General features: G+C 40.8%; 1 protein-coding gene across 3 annotated transcripts in view; it reads right to left on the bottom strand.

Moving 5' to 3' along the window:
• PPM1H (protein phosphatase, Mg2+/Mn2+ dependent 1H) overlaps positions 1-15418 on the bottom strand; it is a 143774-nt gene that overhangs the window by 67193 nt on the left and 61163 nt on the right. For all 3 annotated transcript variants that reach the window (XM_037388800.1, XM_037388798.1, XM_037388799.1), the window contains exons 2-3: positions 10462-10627; positions 1376-1720 (exon numbers count right to left, since the gene is read on the bottom strand). In XM_037388800.1, coding sequence (XP_037244697.1) covers positions 1376-1720; positions 10462-10627 — 511 coding nt within the window. The remainder of the gene's footprint in view (positions 1-1375; positions 1721-10461; positions 10628-15418) is intronic.

The raw sequence follows: 15418 nt of genomic DNA, 5'->3' as shown, positions 1-15418 counted from the left end.
ACTGGCAGGCCAAACCTCTGCTCTGCCTGACAAGAATTATTTTTAATAACATGGGAGAAGTGAAGGGGGAAGGTACAGAGCAGCTACATCAATTACAGAAGAGAAAAAAACAGCCTTCCTTAGGGAAATTGATGGATATTCTTTTTCCTCAGGGTCATGATTTCCTCCGGTAAGAACATACTTCATGTCCCACTCACCCACACCCAACCTGCCTCAGTCAAGAGCTGCATGCACTCTCGCTACAGTCATGTCCTGGTTTTGGCTGGGATAGAGTTAATTTTCTTCTTAGTAGCTGGTACAGTGCTGTGTTTTGGATTTAATATGAGAATAAGGTTGATAGCACACTGATGTCTTAATTAGAGTAAGCACTACTTAGCAAGGTCAAGGACTTTTTGGTTTCCCATGTCTGCCAGTGAGCAGCTGCACAAGAAGCCGAGCGAAAGCAAAGTCAGGACAGCTGACCCAAACTAGCCAAAGGGATATTCCATACCATAGAATGTCATGCTCAGTATAAAACTGGGGGGAGCTGGCTGGGAGCCAGCTACTCAGGGACTGGCTGGGCATCAGTCAGTGAGTGGTGAGCAATTACATTGTGCATCACTTTCCCCTCCTCATCTTATTTTATTCCTCTCTTCCCCCCCCCCCCTTCATCACAGTTATTATTGTTATTATTTTTATTTCAATTATATAAGCTGTTCCTATCTCAACCCACAGGTTTTACCTTTTTCTGATTCTCCTCCTCAACCCACTGGAGGTCGGAGTGGGGAAGTGAGCAAGCAGCTGTGTGATACTTCGTTGCTGGCTGGGGTTAAACCAGAGCAAGTCACTACTGTGCTTTATGAACCACCCCAACACTAATGTGAACTACAGGTCATTGGATCAAGGAAGCTGCCCCTCATCCATGTCCCTGATGTGACCTGTTTGTGTAGTTGTGGGCAACACGAACAAGGGTCTGTGGTGCAAGGAATGCTGAGAGCCTTTGCTGCTGCTCCGGTAGGGCAACAAGGCTTTGTAAAGTGCATGCCCATATACACAGCCTTATAGTAACAGACAATGCTACTGTGAGGCAATACTGATTTTTATCTTAAAAAAAAAAAAAAGGAGTGGGGAGGGGGAGAAAAGGAGCACCAAGCTGCTAAAAGTCAAGTAATTCATGTGGCGTTGGTGCTGCCTGGGCCTTAAGATCCAGTTCTTACCTCACAGGGATGTACCAGGTATGCTGTTGAGGCTCTTAAATAATTTTGTCCACACTTAAGTAGGGAAAGAAAAAAAAAAAAAAAAGGTAGTGAAAAAATACCTAAATGTTCATCTTCCTCAGGCTATGCGACTCATTAACATAAGCAACAAGAACATCAGAGCTCTGAAATATACGTACCATTTCCTTGAATGCACTTTCTATGGCCCCAATAACCAGGCACTCATGTGGGATCTTCTTCTCAGTGAAGAAGCGCGTTGGAGGGGTGCTGGGTGAGCCTGGGGCCCCCACACCACCACGCAGGGAGGCCGCCCGTGTCAGCGTCCTGCTGTTGGTGGCCGGGTTGTCAGGCTCCTCTCCCAGGCAGGTGGGTGGGAGAACAGCGGTGTTCTTCAGGATGTCCACAATCTCCTGCAGCTGCTCCAAGATATGGTGCTGCAGCAGTTTGGAAGCGACCACAGCTGCCCCCGACCCAGCATGTCCATCAAACAGGGACCAGTAGTACAGGTTGATCCCATCTGTGTCCTGGAGAAGCAGCAGGGGAAGAAAGGAAAAGAAGAGAAATGGTCACTGTTACACAGCCACAGGTGAGGTGACTGGTGGCACAGGTGCAGCAGGTGAAACACAGGTAACCTTCCCAGAGGTAACCTTCTTTCTGAAATGGAGAAATAATTACTGTTTTAGTACAACTCTGACAGGAAGAAGCGATGCTTATTTTTCCCCACACATCCCCACCATTTTTTCCCCTTTTCCTTAATCCCGTCAAAAAAATACTTTAAAAAAGGCTGAACTTGCAATCTTTCTTACTTTACCAGCCGTTGCAGGATGCACTGACCAAGCACAGCCTACCACTATGAGACCGAGTTAATTTCTATGTAATTGGAATAAAAGCACTCAAAAATCAAATCATTGATAAATGATGGATCTACCACCATGGAGACCAAAATTCTAAACAAGAGAGCACCTGAGACTTCTGTGACAGATCTTGTTTTTCACCAGGCATGAGACAAAGGACCTCAGTTTGACATCTAGTAACAAGACATGATCCCCACTTCCATGACTGGTAAAAAAGGTCAATCTGTGTGGACAGATGGGACAGCTCAGGCTTTCCTTGCCTGTGCCAGCCCAGGAACCAGCACAGTGGTCCTCAAGGATGGTTGACACAGGTGGAATCAGCTGCACTCCACATGTGCTAACCTACACATTCACTGCCTAGTTCTTCCCAGTCCTCTGAAAAGTTTCCTCTGCAATACTGGAGTTACATACCCTCTGACCAGAAGAGCTATGCAAGTGTTTTGATATAGCTCTTGGCATAATAGTTGATTTTAGATCTTATATTTTAGCTCAACTCCTAGCATGCCGGTCAGCACATTTTCTCTCACACACACAGAGTATCTGGAAAAGTAAATCTTGTAGACCTCGTCATTAAAATTAAAGTATGTGCGGTGATGTTATATATTTGTTCAGCAGTTATTGATCATTGACGTGATTTTCAAATATTTCTCCCTCTCTGCTCCACACAGTCTCCTCTGACAGGTGTAAGTCTGCTCCACTATTGTTCTGATTTGAGCAGAAACCATGTTTTTGTGGCGAGGTGCCCTATCACTCCGATAGGACACATTAACCCAGGGCTGGAGGCAGACCAAGTTCTGGGCAGCACGAGCTCCTATCTGCCCGAAAAAAACAAGGAGCCATACCCTAGATAACCTCAGGTTTCTGGGGAGAAATTAACTTAGAAATCCTCAGGGAACCATTTAAAGCATATCTGTCTTTACACGGTAGCATATTTGGCAGCAGTATGTGGAAAGAGTCTTTCCAGTCTCTCCCCTCCATTTCTTCTTAATCTTGCACCTTCTCCTAGCTATATTGAAACAACTGTTTGTGGGATGGCCTTATGAGTCAGATGTGGGTGGACTTACACAGATTTAGAAATAAACCATTTTGCAAGGAACTGGAATCAGGCAATACTGTTGCAAAACACCTCATACTAAGAAAGCATAACCTAGATCTCACTGCAGGCAAAGAACTTAAAATTACATCTGGATGTCACACTAACTGTGGTCTAATTTAGGATAACAGATATGGTTTGTTTCATTCACCCAAACACTGTTCCGTTACGCGACAGATCAGCATATAGTCTAGGCACCACCTGCATCCCAGCAGCACCTCGTGCCCAAATGACTGCTTATTTCAAACTTATGGACAGGGCTGTGAACTGCAGCTCAATTTTACTTTCTGCTGTTCCAGGTGCTCCACAAAGGTGCCAACCACTGGATGCAGGACATGGCAGACAGGTTGGCATAAGAACACCATGAATTGTCATTTGCAGATCCAAAAGACATCATTCATCGTTGCCCTGAGTTACAAAATCCAAAACCTTATGCAAAATGTCTTTTAGCAACATGTATATAGACCATCACTACAAGTTCATGCTGTTCATTGCTGAATGAGCATTGCTACTTACAACTTACCTTGTTCGAATGCACATTTAAAAGCTGTCATTATAAAAATTACGTAAGTCCTTTTTTATTTTTTAGTTTATAGCACTGCTGCTGTTATAAAGTTCAAACACACTCTTAACCAGTGCATTAACAATAGTCATCTACAGAGTAGAGTTCCTCCAAGAAAAGGAATTCAGCTGTCTACTGTGTACCCTTCATTTCATTGCTGAAATGTTGAGAAAAGGGGAGTATTTTCCTACAGTACTGGATTACTTACCACAGTAAGGATCATACAGGATACATCTTATAATGGTGGAAAACCCAGTAAATGTATACATTTCCAAATGTGGCTCCTTAGCCAGACCCACCCACTTGCCCAGTCTGGTAAATTCACAAAAAACTGTTGTGCAACTTCACCCCTGAAGGCATGACTGGCAGTTGCGCTAGCTTCCTTTGGGCTCAGAATCCATCCAAGTTCACACAACAGTTGGCTGTAAAATTCTTCTTAAGCCATTTTTAACAGATAACAGATTACTAAACCACCTGTTTGTAAAAACAGATTGCTATTCATGCAAAATCTAAAGTATTTTGCCAACAGAAACAAGTGCCCCAAAGTAAATGTATTTCAGCTGAAAACTGAAACCATTTATTCAAAATGGCAACACTGGGCCTCCTGAGAGCTGTAGATCAAACTACCTCTGCTCCCATTCTTCTGTTAGGGTTTGGCTCCCTGGCCAAAATCCACCTCATGATGCAACATGGATAATGCTTCCACAGCTTAATGTCCTCCTGTCATTTGAAAGGTACTACTCCTTAGAAGATGTGCTGCCTTTTGGGGGAAAAGCATAAAGGCATTACGCTTCTGATTGAAATGGAAGTGTTTTACCTTCCACCTAGAGCAGGAAGATATTTTGTTGTCACCCTCCCCCTGCACCCAAACTACAACAGAAACTTACAATTAAGAACAAGTTTAACCTCCCACACACACTGATTTTCTTCAGTTTTCTAAAGCAAACACCTAGCAAAGTCTGTATTAGAGCTTTTCAAAAGCTAAAAGACGACAGTTATTAACACAATTCACTCTCATTATTATGAGCAAAACACTGGATACGTCCTGTACCGAACAAACCTCATGTGAACTTGGTAGCCAAATAAGGGGCCATCAGAGACTGGGAAGCTTTACAACAGAGCAAAACAATGGCCCGTGACAAAAAGTGAAATTGAAATGTTACCGCTTATTTCCTCTAAGCTAATGGGCAGCACAAATTAGGACAGGGAAGCTCACATGGGTCTGAGCCATATTATGAGACTGTCACTGACATAAACATGGCATGGCCATGTCAGCTATAGTGTTTCTGCTGGAGTTCACTGATCTTGTCCTTTTTGGACTAGTAATTTGTAAACAAGAGGGTGTTGCTATTAGTTCAGCTAAGTTCAGACATCTACAGCACACACCTCCAAGACAGTTCTCTAAATTGCCCTTATTCTCAGCAGAGAGAAAAACACTCCTGCACTTTCAGACTATGCTCATCTCATTCCAAAGTGGATTTATTTCTCCCTATCAATTGCAGAAGTACCCTAGATAACCGAGAGGTCTGTATTATAAGCATATACAGTCAAGGGAGATGACTACCACAATACTGTTCTTGTAAACATGTTCTGTGTGAGATGCTCTAGGGCCTTAACTTCAGTCAGGTTCTGCAGGCATTACTGACACCTAAATATTAGTCTCCAAAAACCCTTATGTATTCGTAAGAAGCTTCATTTACTTTTGAACTACCAAAGAGAGTATAACCACAAATAACCCATTAGTTGTCTAAAAAAGGAACAAACAAATACCCTTCCCCCACCCTGAGAATAAAAAGAGCGAGTCCATTTGAAAGAAACAAATTCTCCAAAACCATACCAATTTGATGAGAATTAACTATATGGTGCAAATAAAGTAGCAACTCAGAGAATGAACAAGGGCCAGCAGTCAGGGCAGACAGATGAGACAAAGAGCACAAAAAGGTCCTTGCTTTTCCTCCCACAGCTGAGATGACCTATTTTGGTGTGCATATGCATAGCTGTTCTCTCTCTTTCACATTTGGGAGCTTGAACTTCCTCCTGAAAGTATCGACATTCTGCAGACTCTCAAAGAACAAGACATCTATTTGTATGAGCTCTGGTGGTATTCTGTCAAAAGCAGTCTTTCAAACACCAATCTCCATTTGTTCTTTTAACTGGACAGAGCCCTCAAGTAGGAGTATGATCAGTCAGAGTGATTTAGATTTTCTTTCAAAAGATTCAGACTTAACAACATTCTGAATGGCTACCAAGTACACGAAGAGCAAACAGATCCTTCACTGCAGTGACCTTACAATCCATTTCCAGAATGTACTAGGAAATTTAATAAGCTTTAGGCTCCACAACTGCTGACCTAGCTTTCAGGAAGGTTCAGTTGTCTCCTGAGTTTTGTAACTGTAAAACATAACTAAGATATGCAAAGTTTTGGGTCAAGCAATGGAAGAGAAATCATGAAAGATAATGCATATATATATATATACACACACACACATAATTGGTGCCAAGTTATAGCAAAAAAGAAAAAAGGCTGCCTTAGCAATCAATTTGGGACAATTTTTTCAGGTAAGCTAGATAGTAGTTCTACATTGCAAAGCTTCAGATTTTTTTTTTCAATGAAGCAAATTCAAAAAAGCAAATAAATCATGTTGCCACTAAAGAGCTATTCTAAAAACCACAACTCATCACAACTTCTATTGTTCCAAATATGAACGACACTCACAAAATGCATTAGAGCGCACCTTTAGTTCTCATAAAATCTGAAATGAGTGGGCAACTGCTACCCCATACTCAGAGAAAATTCTCCTAACGTTACCAATATGTTCAACTACCTGTGGCAGGCAACCAGCCTCATGTCACACAAAACAAATACTCCATCCCGTCTTTATGGCAAAGAAAACTGCAGAATTATTAATCATGTATCCTCACATTACAATGACAATTAATGATGCATCACATTAAGTCCTGCAACCTGCCTGTCACTATGACAATATCCTGGGATAGGATTCCCATTTCATTCATTGATGGTCTTCAGTATTTCTCATTAAGGTACGCCATAGTTAAAGGCATTTAAAAATCGTACCAGTGAAAAAGCTGCACAATTTTAAGTGAATGCTCCTGAATGGGGACAGAGGACAAATATGATTAATCAAGCAGCAGTGGAGTGGGGTGGGGGGGGTAGAATTATTTTAGGGTTGAATCTGCAGAGTCTTTCCTCTCACTGTTCTGCTCAGTTTATCAACCATTCTTTCAAGAAAAAAAACCCAACTTATTTATGCTGTTTAACAGGTTTCCTTGGATTTTTGTGTGTTGAGACTAAACAAATGTTCACTTCTCCATCTCTTCATTTCTGGCCCACCATCACTTCCTTCCCACCCCTGGAAACTCTGCAGAGTCCAGCTGCAGAGTCCAGGCCATGACAGCCATGTCCGTGTGGACAACCCATGGATCAACGACTCCCTTACGCTACCTTGCCAAAGCACAGGGCTGCATCAGTGGTGTTAGCATTAAACAACAACAATCACATGACCTCAGGTGCAGCTGACATTTAAGTTTCACAAATTTCCCAGAAAGCAGGGTAAACCAAAGATGGTACATGGCCTTCTCAATGGCTGTATGAAAAAAAAAAATCTGAGGACAATGAAATAGACTCTGTTAAATCAAAAGTCAGTTTAAGTTCCAGTTCCTATTTCCCTTGTGCTCCACCTTTAAAAAAACTAAACAAGAAAAGAAGACATTTTTCTTTTCATCGGACAAGTACTCAATAAACTTCTTCCCTCATCCCTTCTTCCTTCAGTATTTCTGCAAGGTGCTTCACCACTCTGAGACAATTTCAGATCATGTGTTACAGTGGCATTTCCCTATGAGGCATCTGCAGTATTCAGCCTCTGGCCTTCTAACTAAATACTTGCCAGTTCAATATTATACCATTCACTGGAGTGTCTCAAGCCTGTATTTCTACATCTTATTGATACAGAGAGTAAGTTACATTTAACACCAAGTTCATACACTCCTTAAAAAAATATTTCCTAACAATGCCATATGAGGGCAAACCACAATTTTATACTTTGCAGTATAAAAATATGAAAACATAAAACCAGGACACATTATAGAAATGTGTACACCTTTTTTTTTAAGACATATTCAACCAGCAAAAATCATACCAAGGAAAAAATCCTACTAATTGCTAGTGTAAGACTGCCCTCTAGTAGAAAACCTTCTCCAAAAATATGCTGCCTGTTTTGGGAAAATATATTATAAATTTAAATTCACAAGCTGTGGTCTAATAACATGGTAGAATAGGTTTTACACAGCTAAATAACGAGTGCTATCACACTCACTCAAATTTCATGTAAAAAAACAGAAGTAAAACTGTAGATGAGAAAAGAACATATAAAGAACACTAACAAGTAGGATGAAACCAGCATACTATATATTATACAGATCAGCTGGCTCCTCACTTCAGACATTATGCTCATTTCTGGTCAAAACATGTCAGAAATAAAAGAAAGAACAGAAGTTTTGAAATAAAAATATTTCCCCCAAGAAGCCTGAAAGGGAGTGGCTGTTTATTCAAAAATCAAGATCAAAGACACAGAATCAAAGTAGGAAATACACTAGTAAAGAGAGGAAGAGAAATTAGAAAATTCTGTTAAATACTTCATGTAACACAGTGTAACTGGATATTTAACAAGGCTGAATAGCATTAATTTTTAAATGCACAAAAAGAACAGCTATCAAAAATATGCAGCCAGTTTCTAGATCTTACCATTACAATGTCATAACAGCATGATGACCACAATGATAGATACCATCAAGGCTACTGAAGACACCTTTCCAGTAATAAAACAGTTTTATATCCCTTTATTTTTATTGTAATCTAAATATCGTAGCTATGTAATGTTTGGAAAAAGACATTGGAAACAAACATGAAGGAGATTATTAACCATGCAGTATTGTATGTACAACATAGCATGCCTTTTGCTCGAGAAGCATTTGATACTACTCAAAGCTGCAAGTTAACAGGATAATGCTACAAAGCTGCTTCTATCCCATGCACATCCCCAAAATTTGAAAATAGAGGCAAATTCAGTACAGCTACATTCACCCACATTCCACATGCAGAGGCCCCTGACCAGTATTTCACACTGTAGGCCTGGAACTTAAATGTGGTGTCAGACCGAAGCCAGTACCTCTGCACAGTACCCAGCTGTGTCTACCCAGGCTGGTGTCTGCACAGCGGTCTTTGCAGTGTTCTGTGTGCATGACACAGCGATGTCCTTTGTGTCAAAAAAAACAACCACTTGGACCAAGCACACTATTGCTTATCTTGATGTGTTGTATATACACAAACAAGTATTGTGGCCAAATGCTTGCTTCATTAAACATAATTAATGCATACAAAAATTAAATACACTCATGCAACCAAGCATCTGCATGAGCCAATAGCAGACAGTTGCACACACTTTCTAGGAAAGACTTATTTTAAAAAGTAGACTATTAAATTGTTTTGCCTTGCATGACATAAGCACAACTCATAGTCCCGGAAAGTACAGGGACAATTCTTTACCCAGGAGTGTGCAAATATGTACTTGAAAAAAAAACCACATCAATCATGACTGTTCCAATAAAACAAAGAACATCAGCACACAGTAACTGGGACAGGTGAACTAAGGAAAGATTTTAAAGAGGAAAGAAAGGGCTGTTTGCAAACCTGGAAAATCTGTCAGTCTGAAGATGTTGCAGCAATCATGAAGTGTGAAAACGAACAGGAGGAGCAAGAGGTGGGGAGGGACACAGTGCAAGAGGAACACTTGTTGCTCAGGCTGCTGCAGCAGCCACCAGGTGTACTAAGCCATGGGGGTTTGGGAGAGAGACTGAAGCAGACTGCTAATCACAATCTGGTTTAAAATAAAAACAACAAAGAAAACCAAACCCAAAGAAGGGTGAAGTCCACTGAAAGACTAATTATCACCTAGGGAAAACTTGTATTCTCCCAGCAGCTGAAAGACTGCATATCCATGTTGTCTGCCTCTTAACATTCAGATAAGGCATTCGGCATTACATGGCTAAATGTCTGAATCGAACACACACTATCAGTCACTGCTGGAGCCTGAGCTCATGCTTAAAGAGCAGATGAAGTAATTAGCCAGTCAGAAAACAAGACAAATGAAGAACAACAGATGATTGCCAGTAGACAAGTGCATGACGTATGTCACTCGCCACACAAAGAGAGGAGCCAGAGTCCACAAAAATCACTGAATTCAGTTGTTGGATGACCTCACCCTACTTGCTTAAACCAACCTTACTACACGCAATACTGCTTCAGTAAAAAGAACCCAAATGACTGTCTAACTCTTAATAAAATTGTATGACTGTATAAACGGTGGTACTGCTATGCTTGCAGTGATTGTCACTGGACAAGTCAATCACAGCCATTAAACTCATAGTATTCTGCAGCAATAAATTTGTCAGGATTGCATTTTCGGAAATGAAACATAGGAAAATCCAAGGAGTATTCCCCTCCTCATCTTTAAACTAAAACATCTTAGATCCAAGAAGCAGTTTTCAATGCAAGAAATCAAGTATCATGTAGAACTAAGAAAAATATAGTGAAGTGTTCTGTATTTAAGCAGAGATAATTAGTAAGAGGTAACTGAAAATATATAAAACATTCAGTTAACTTCCTTTAGTATCATATTGCCACATTCTTTTATGCTTATTTTGTGCTTCTCCACGGACAAGATATAGAAGTCTGCTTACTGAATTGTCTTTCAGCTGGAAACCTTCTCCATTGGGCAGTGATGACCTCCGTTTTGTTGAGTTCTTGTTTGGTGTAGAATTAGTGCCTCCAGCTTTCTTCTTGACAAAGAGGACTTCACAGCTGGCTTGATCTTCATTGTGTGTGCTCTTTCCTGCATTTATTACCCTAAGGAAAAAAAAAAAAAAAAGAAAAAAGAGAAAAAGAGGGACATGTCCAAGTTAGTGAAGCACAGAAGCCTCCATCTGTATCTCATATGTAACTCAAGATGTATGGAACCATAGTCCAGGAGTATTGAAAACACCAATTGAATTAAAATACCTGACTTTTACAAATGTACATATGCATGCACATACATAAAAACGCACAGGCATACTTGTTTGTTTCCCATACACCTACACATGGAATAACAAGCATTTTTCACAGAACTCTGTGAATAAGAACCAATGCCATCATGAGCACATTTTACCTTTAGGCATACCATACCTTTCTTTAAAGGGATTACTTGATGGTCAAGGCTGATAACACTTATGCCTCCTGGCTGAAACATGAGACCCTCAGTTGCTCTTCTACCTGCCCGCCGTTATGGTGAATAATGAATCTGTTGGCTAAGGGTGTTCATTCTATCAAGTTCCAAGTCTTTCACAAAGAAAATACCTGCTATAAATCTAGAAAGCTGCTACTGCTAAAGGCACAGAAAAATATGCAACTGCTACTAGTCTGTTTAAAAAGCACATCATAAATGCTGTGACAGAAATACAAAGGAAAGGCTTTGCCTTATATTCCAACATGCAAAGTCACGCTTGCTTATACCACAGCAACACAGAGATGCATACTGAATACATCCCTCTAGTACTGCACAGAAACATACACTGCATACTCCATACAACCCCCTCCAAAAAAACCTCACCAACAACCAAAAACCCTCCAACCTTCACACCTCTGTCCCACCTGTGGCATAGCGAGCAGAAGATTCGCAACAAGAGCTGCAGGCATGCACAAACCAGCAGTATGAGCTCCATACAAGCTTCAGACAGCCAAGGGTATCCTGAAACTTGCACAACTGCTCATCTTCCTTCCATTAATGAAGAAGCTAAAATCACAGCTATTCCACCACCACCATTTTAAAACCTAATCAGAAGTCTGCATTATCCAAGATACTGTGGTTGCTATCGTCCATCTCAGAACAGCCAAGTTCAAACATGTTTTCCATTTTCTAAATGAGAACCTTGTCAAATCGACTAATTTTGCATCAGCTGATATCACGTTCAGTAAGACTTTGACAGTCCTGGGCTCACACGGGGAAAACCTGTGCAAGCTGGGACGTCTTGTTCCAACCCAGCAAAGACATTGCCACTGATGCAAGCACATCTTCCTCCACAAACACTATCCAACCACTCCTCTTTACTATGAGGTCTGAGTCACCTAACAAGTTGACCACTAGTCAGAGACAGTGTTTCCACTATTGGACAAACACAAAGTTTCACATCAGGCACACTATGCTTTTAAAAACAACTGCTGCCTCCCCCAAAAGTAAAACAGCTTGAAGACACATCATAATCCTTATGGCAAGTTCAAGACATACCTGACTTCTTGATCTCTCATGTTTTCAAAAGCATAAAATTTTACATAACAGGAAAACACTTGCTAAAGGTTGTTGAAACAAAAAGCAAACAAAACCCAAAGGCAGGCCTGCAGGGGACACTGCCCCAGCTTGCCTGCTCTTGCTGAAACACCAGTTCTGTGTCAGCCTTACTTAAAGGTAATATATTCTTTTGATTTTCGAGGAGCAACATGATACTGTGACATGCAAATGAGTATTCTTGCCTCTGATTAGAAAAAAACAGTCTTCTTTTAGGAAAACGTGCATCCACTGCAATTAACTTCTTACAGAAACAAAAAAGTTTCCTTACAGTGCCAAATGTCTCACACTGCAGTCTGACATCTGTATGCACAATACCACCAATTGTTTACAAGTATTTCTTGTAAATAAACACCAACTGTGGATAAAATTACTTTGTAAAACACACAGAGAGCAGAGATGAACAAGCATCTAGTTGCAAGGCACCTGTGAGCAGTTTAACCACTCACCCCCTGTAGTGCCTAACCTTTGAGCAACTGGAGATCAAATACTGAGATGCAGTAAGGTTCCAGTCTGAAAACACAGCATTTTCTTGACGCTAGGAAAAATGGACACATATTCAGAAACAGGGAAATGGGGGGGGGGGGGGGAGTACAAACACTAACGCATTTAAATCACCTGGCCAACACCCCTTCAGTTTTTAAAGCTACCAGAATGATTAAAATACTGCAGCAGTACAGAAAGTGTAGTTTTGTCATATTAGGAGCTAATCAATAGTTGGTTTAGCTGATAAGACTCCCCACTGATGCTGCTGTTTGCAAACCCATTAAAAAAAATGTGGAAGAGTGTCACAAAAGTGACTCCTTACAAAAATCGCTGCCTTCTTACCATTTATTATTCCTTATGAAAAATCACTGAAGTATCAGAGCTGCTCTGGTTTCTGAGCTTAGTGATGGACTTCAGGACTTATATGGTAGGAGATGTTCTGACATTTAACAGTGTGTTAAGTTATGCACAATATGGTATCATTTTATAAAGCTCTTGCCAAGAAAATTTGTCAAGGCACTGAATACATTATAAAGGCTACGAGAACAAAGTGACCTAACAGACTGGCTTGGCAGTCAGCTACTGTGAAATGCCTGGAGTTGAACCTGTGTACCAAGCATCTTGCTAGAAGAGGATATGGGCAAAAGGAACCCGACAAGACTGAATAATGAGGTGACACAGCAGCTGGGGTGTCAGTGTATTGAGGTGGGGGGACTGGGGCTGTGAACAATGTTTCCTCCCAGAATTTCACTTTGTCTCCCAAAATTCCAGTTTTCATCTCTCCAGCAGAGGGTTAAGTTTATTCTGGAAATCCTTGTGAAAATTTGAACTAATCATAATGTTGCAACAGTGCTTATGGGTGCTACCAGGTAATGCATGGTCTAGATGCCAAAAGCTGCCCCGCTCCTGACATAGGCACTCTTCCACTCTCACACTGCATCTCATAGGCTTTGGTAAAGGGCTGCAGTGAAACCCTGTGATTTTTCATTTCAGGGCTTGAGCTATGTGTTGGTGCCTGATGTATAGCACTGAAACCGAGTAGAAGGTGTTACCAGTTTCTAACATTTCTCTGTCTTTGCTGCCTTTTGAAATCCCTTTTCTTTCTGCAGCTTCTTAAATCCCTCCTCGAGGCAATTCAGCCAGCTTTCCAATGCCAATTTTACTGTTGTCTTTCCCCCTTGCTCTCCCAGGCTGTAACTTTTCAGGACAAAAACCACATCTAAGCTGCTTATACAAATAACAAAGCAGAACTAACAAGATACTCATATCTCCAAGAGGTAACTCTTAATTAGACCTCTGAAAATTTTTATGGAAAATCTACCATCCCTCTCCTTCCACAGAGGAAATGTGCCTCAGCTTCCTAATATTTTCAGTTCCCCTTCATATCTTTTTGCATCGGCCTTGAAATGTAAGTTATCCTCTAGTGAAATAAAGAAAATGAGATAAAGAACTACCTTCCCACGCATCATTAAAAAACCCCTACCCCACCAAAAAAATCCCTCCAATCATACAGTTGTCCTCACTTCCATTTTATCAAGGATGCAATAATAATAAAATGCAGAAAAAGATTAATTAAAAAAAAAAATTATGCCTGTATCATTCTCTAGCTTTTAGTCAGAGACATGTTTTCAAGGGAATTCTTGCTTTGGTCTTCTCTCCCCATAATTCCTCAAGGAACTGTTTGATTAGATCTCTTCATGATCAACTCCATTCCATCCCTCCCTCCTCTCCCCCATTACCTATTTATCTCCTATTCAATCTTTTACAAAGTTCAATCCAAATAACCTAATTTGGATGAAGCTCCTCCTTTTATAGAATTAGCTTATTGGGTCACCTGCTCAGTAATAAATAAATAATCTTAAGGTTTAGTTCACGGTATACTAGTAAAAATATATCCTACTTTGCAAACAAGAGCTTCCTGAAGCCTGCACAGTGAAGCAGTGGGGTTCGGTCACACCTGAAGAGGTACTTGCATCAACCTTAATGGACACTTCAGTACTTCACAAGATGAATCTCAAACATGTCCTTAGCTAAAAGGAAACCCTCCACATAAGAGCCTGCTAGTTTGTTTGGCTCACAATTAGCATTCTGTTGGTATCACACGAGACCCCAAATCCCATCCGACTGAACGGAAATGTAGGTCACACTGTGCTTCTATTCTTCATTCAACTAGCAGAGCTCAGAAACTCTCATGCCAAGGTCACTGATTACAAAATCCTAAGTTTATCTCAAAAGAACCCAAACAGGTCAGTTGAAGAAATCCAAAACAAGTTTTGATAATAGTTTCCCTGAGAAAAAAACACAAACACAACACAAACCAAAACCAAAGAAACCCACAAAAACAAAAAAAACCACTTCAAGTCTTCCGCAGCACTTCTATGCAGCCCTCTATTATTCACATCAGTATCAGTACACATACTCTATGTAACATACCTAGATAAAAATAATGGGTAAAGGTAAAGAGCTCAGCAGAAATTCTGAATGATGCATGACAACAGCAGTGTGCACCAAAAATGCTTTTTAAAATCTAAGGACTAGGAGAGCTACGAGCTTAGGGAGCTACACTGCAGCAGCAAAAGCATGGGAACAGGCTGCACATACACTCTAGACCTGCCTGAGCTAAGAAATAAAACCTGTAAGCAGGGATGCTTACCTTCCCACTCAGTTTAGTTCAGCTGTGGGCTAAGTGACAATCACCTGCAATCACAGGACACCCCAAATCCTATCTGCTCCTCCTCCAGCAAGGCAAAGTGCCTCTCCACAGCAGTAGAGAGCATTCCCAGTTTCACCTCCTCTGTAAGACCCGTTGCGAGGGTCAAGACATCCTACAC

This window comes from Falco rusticolus, chromosome 5 (assembly GCF_015220075.1).
Source record: "Falco rusticolus isolate bFalRus1 chromosome 5, bFalRus1.pri, whole genome shotgun sequence".
NCBI lineage: Eukaryota > Metazoa > Chordata > Aves > Falconiformes > Falconidae > Falco > Falco rusticolus.
The sequence above is the reverse complement of the archived record's forward strand: the minus strand, read 5'-3'. Positions and strand labels throughout refer to the sequence as shown.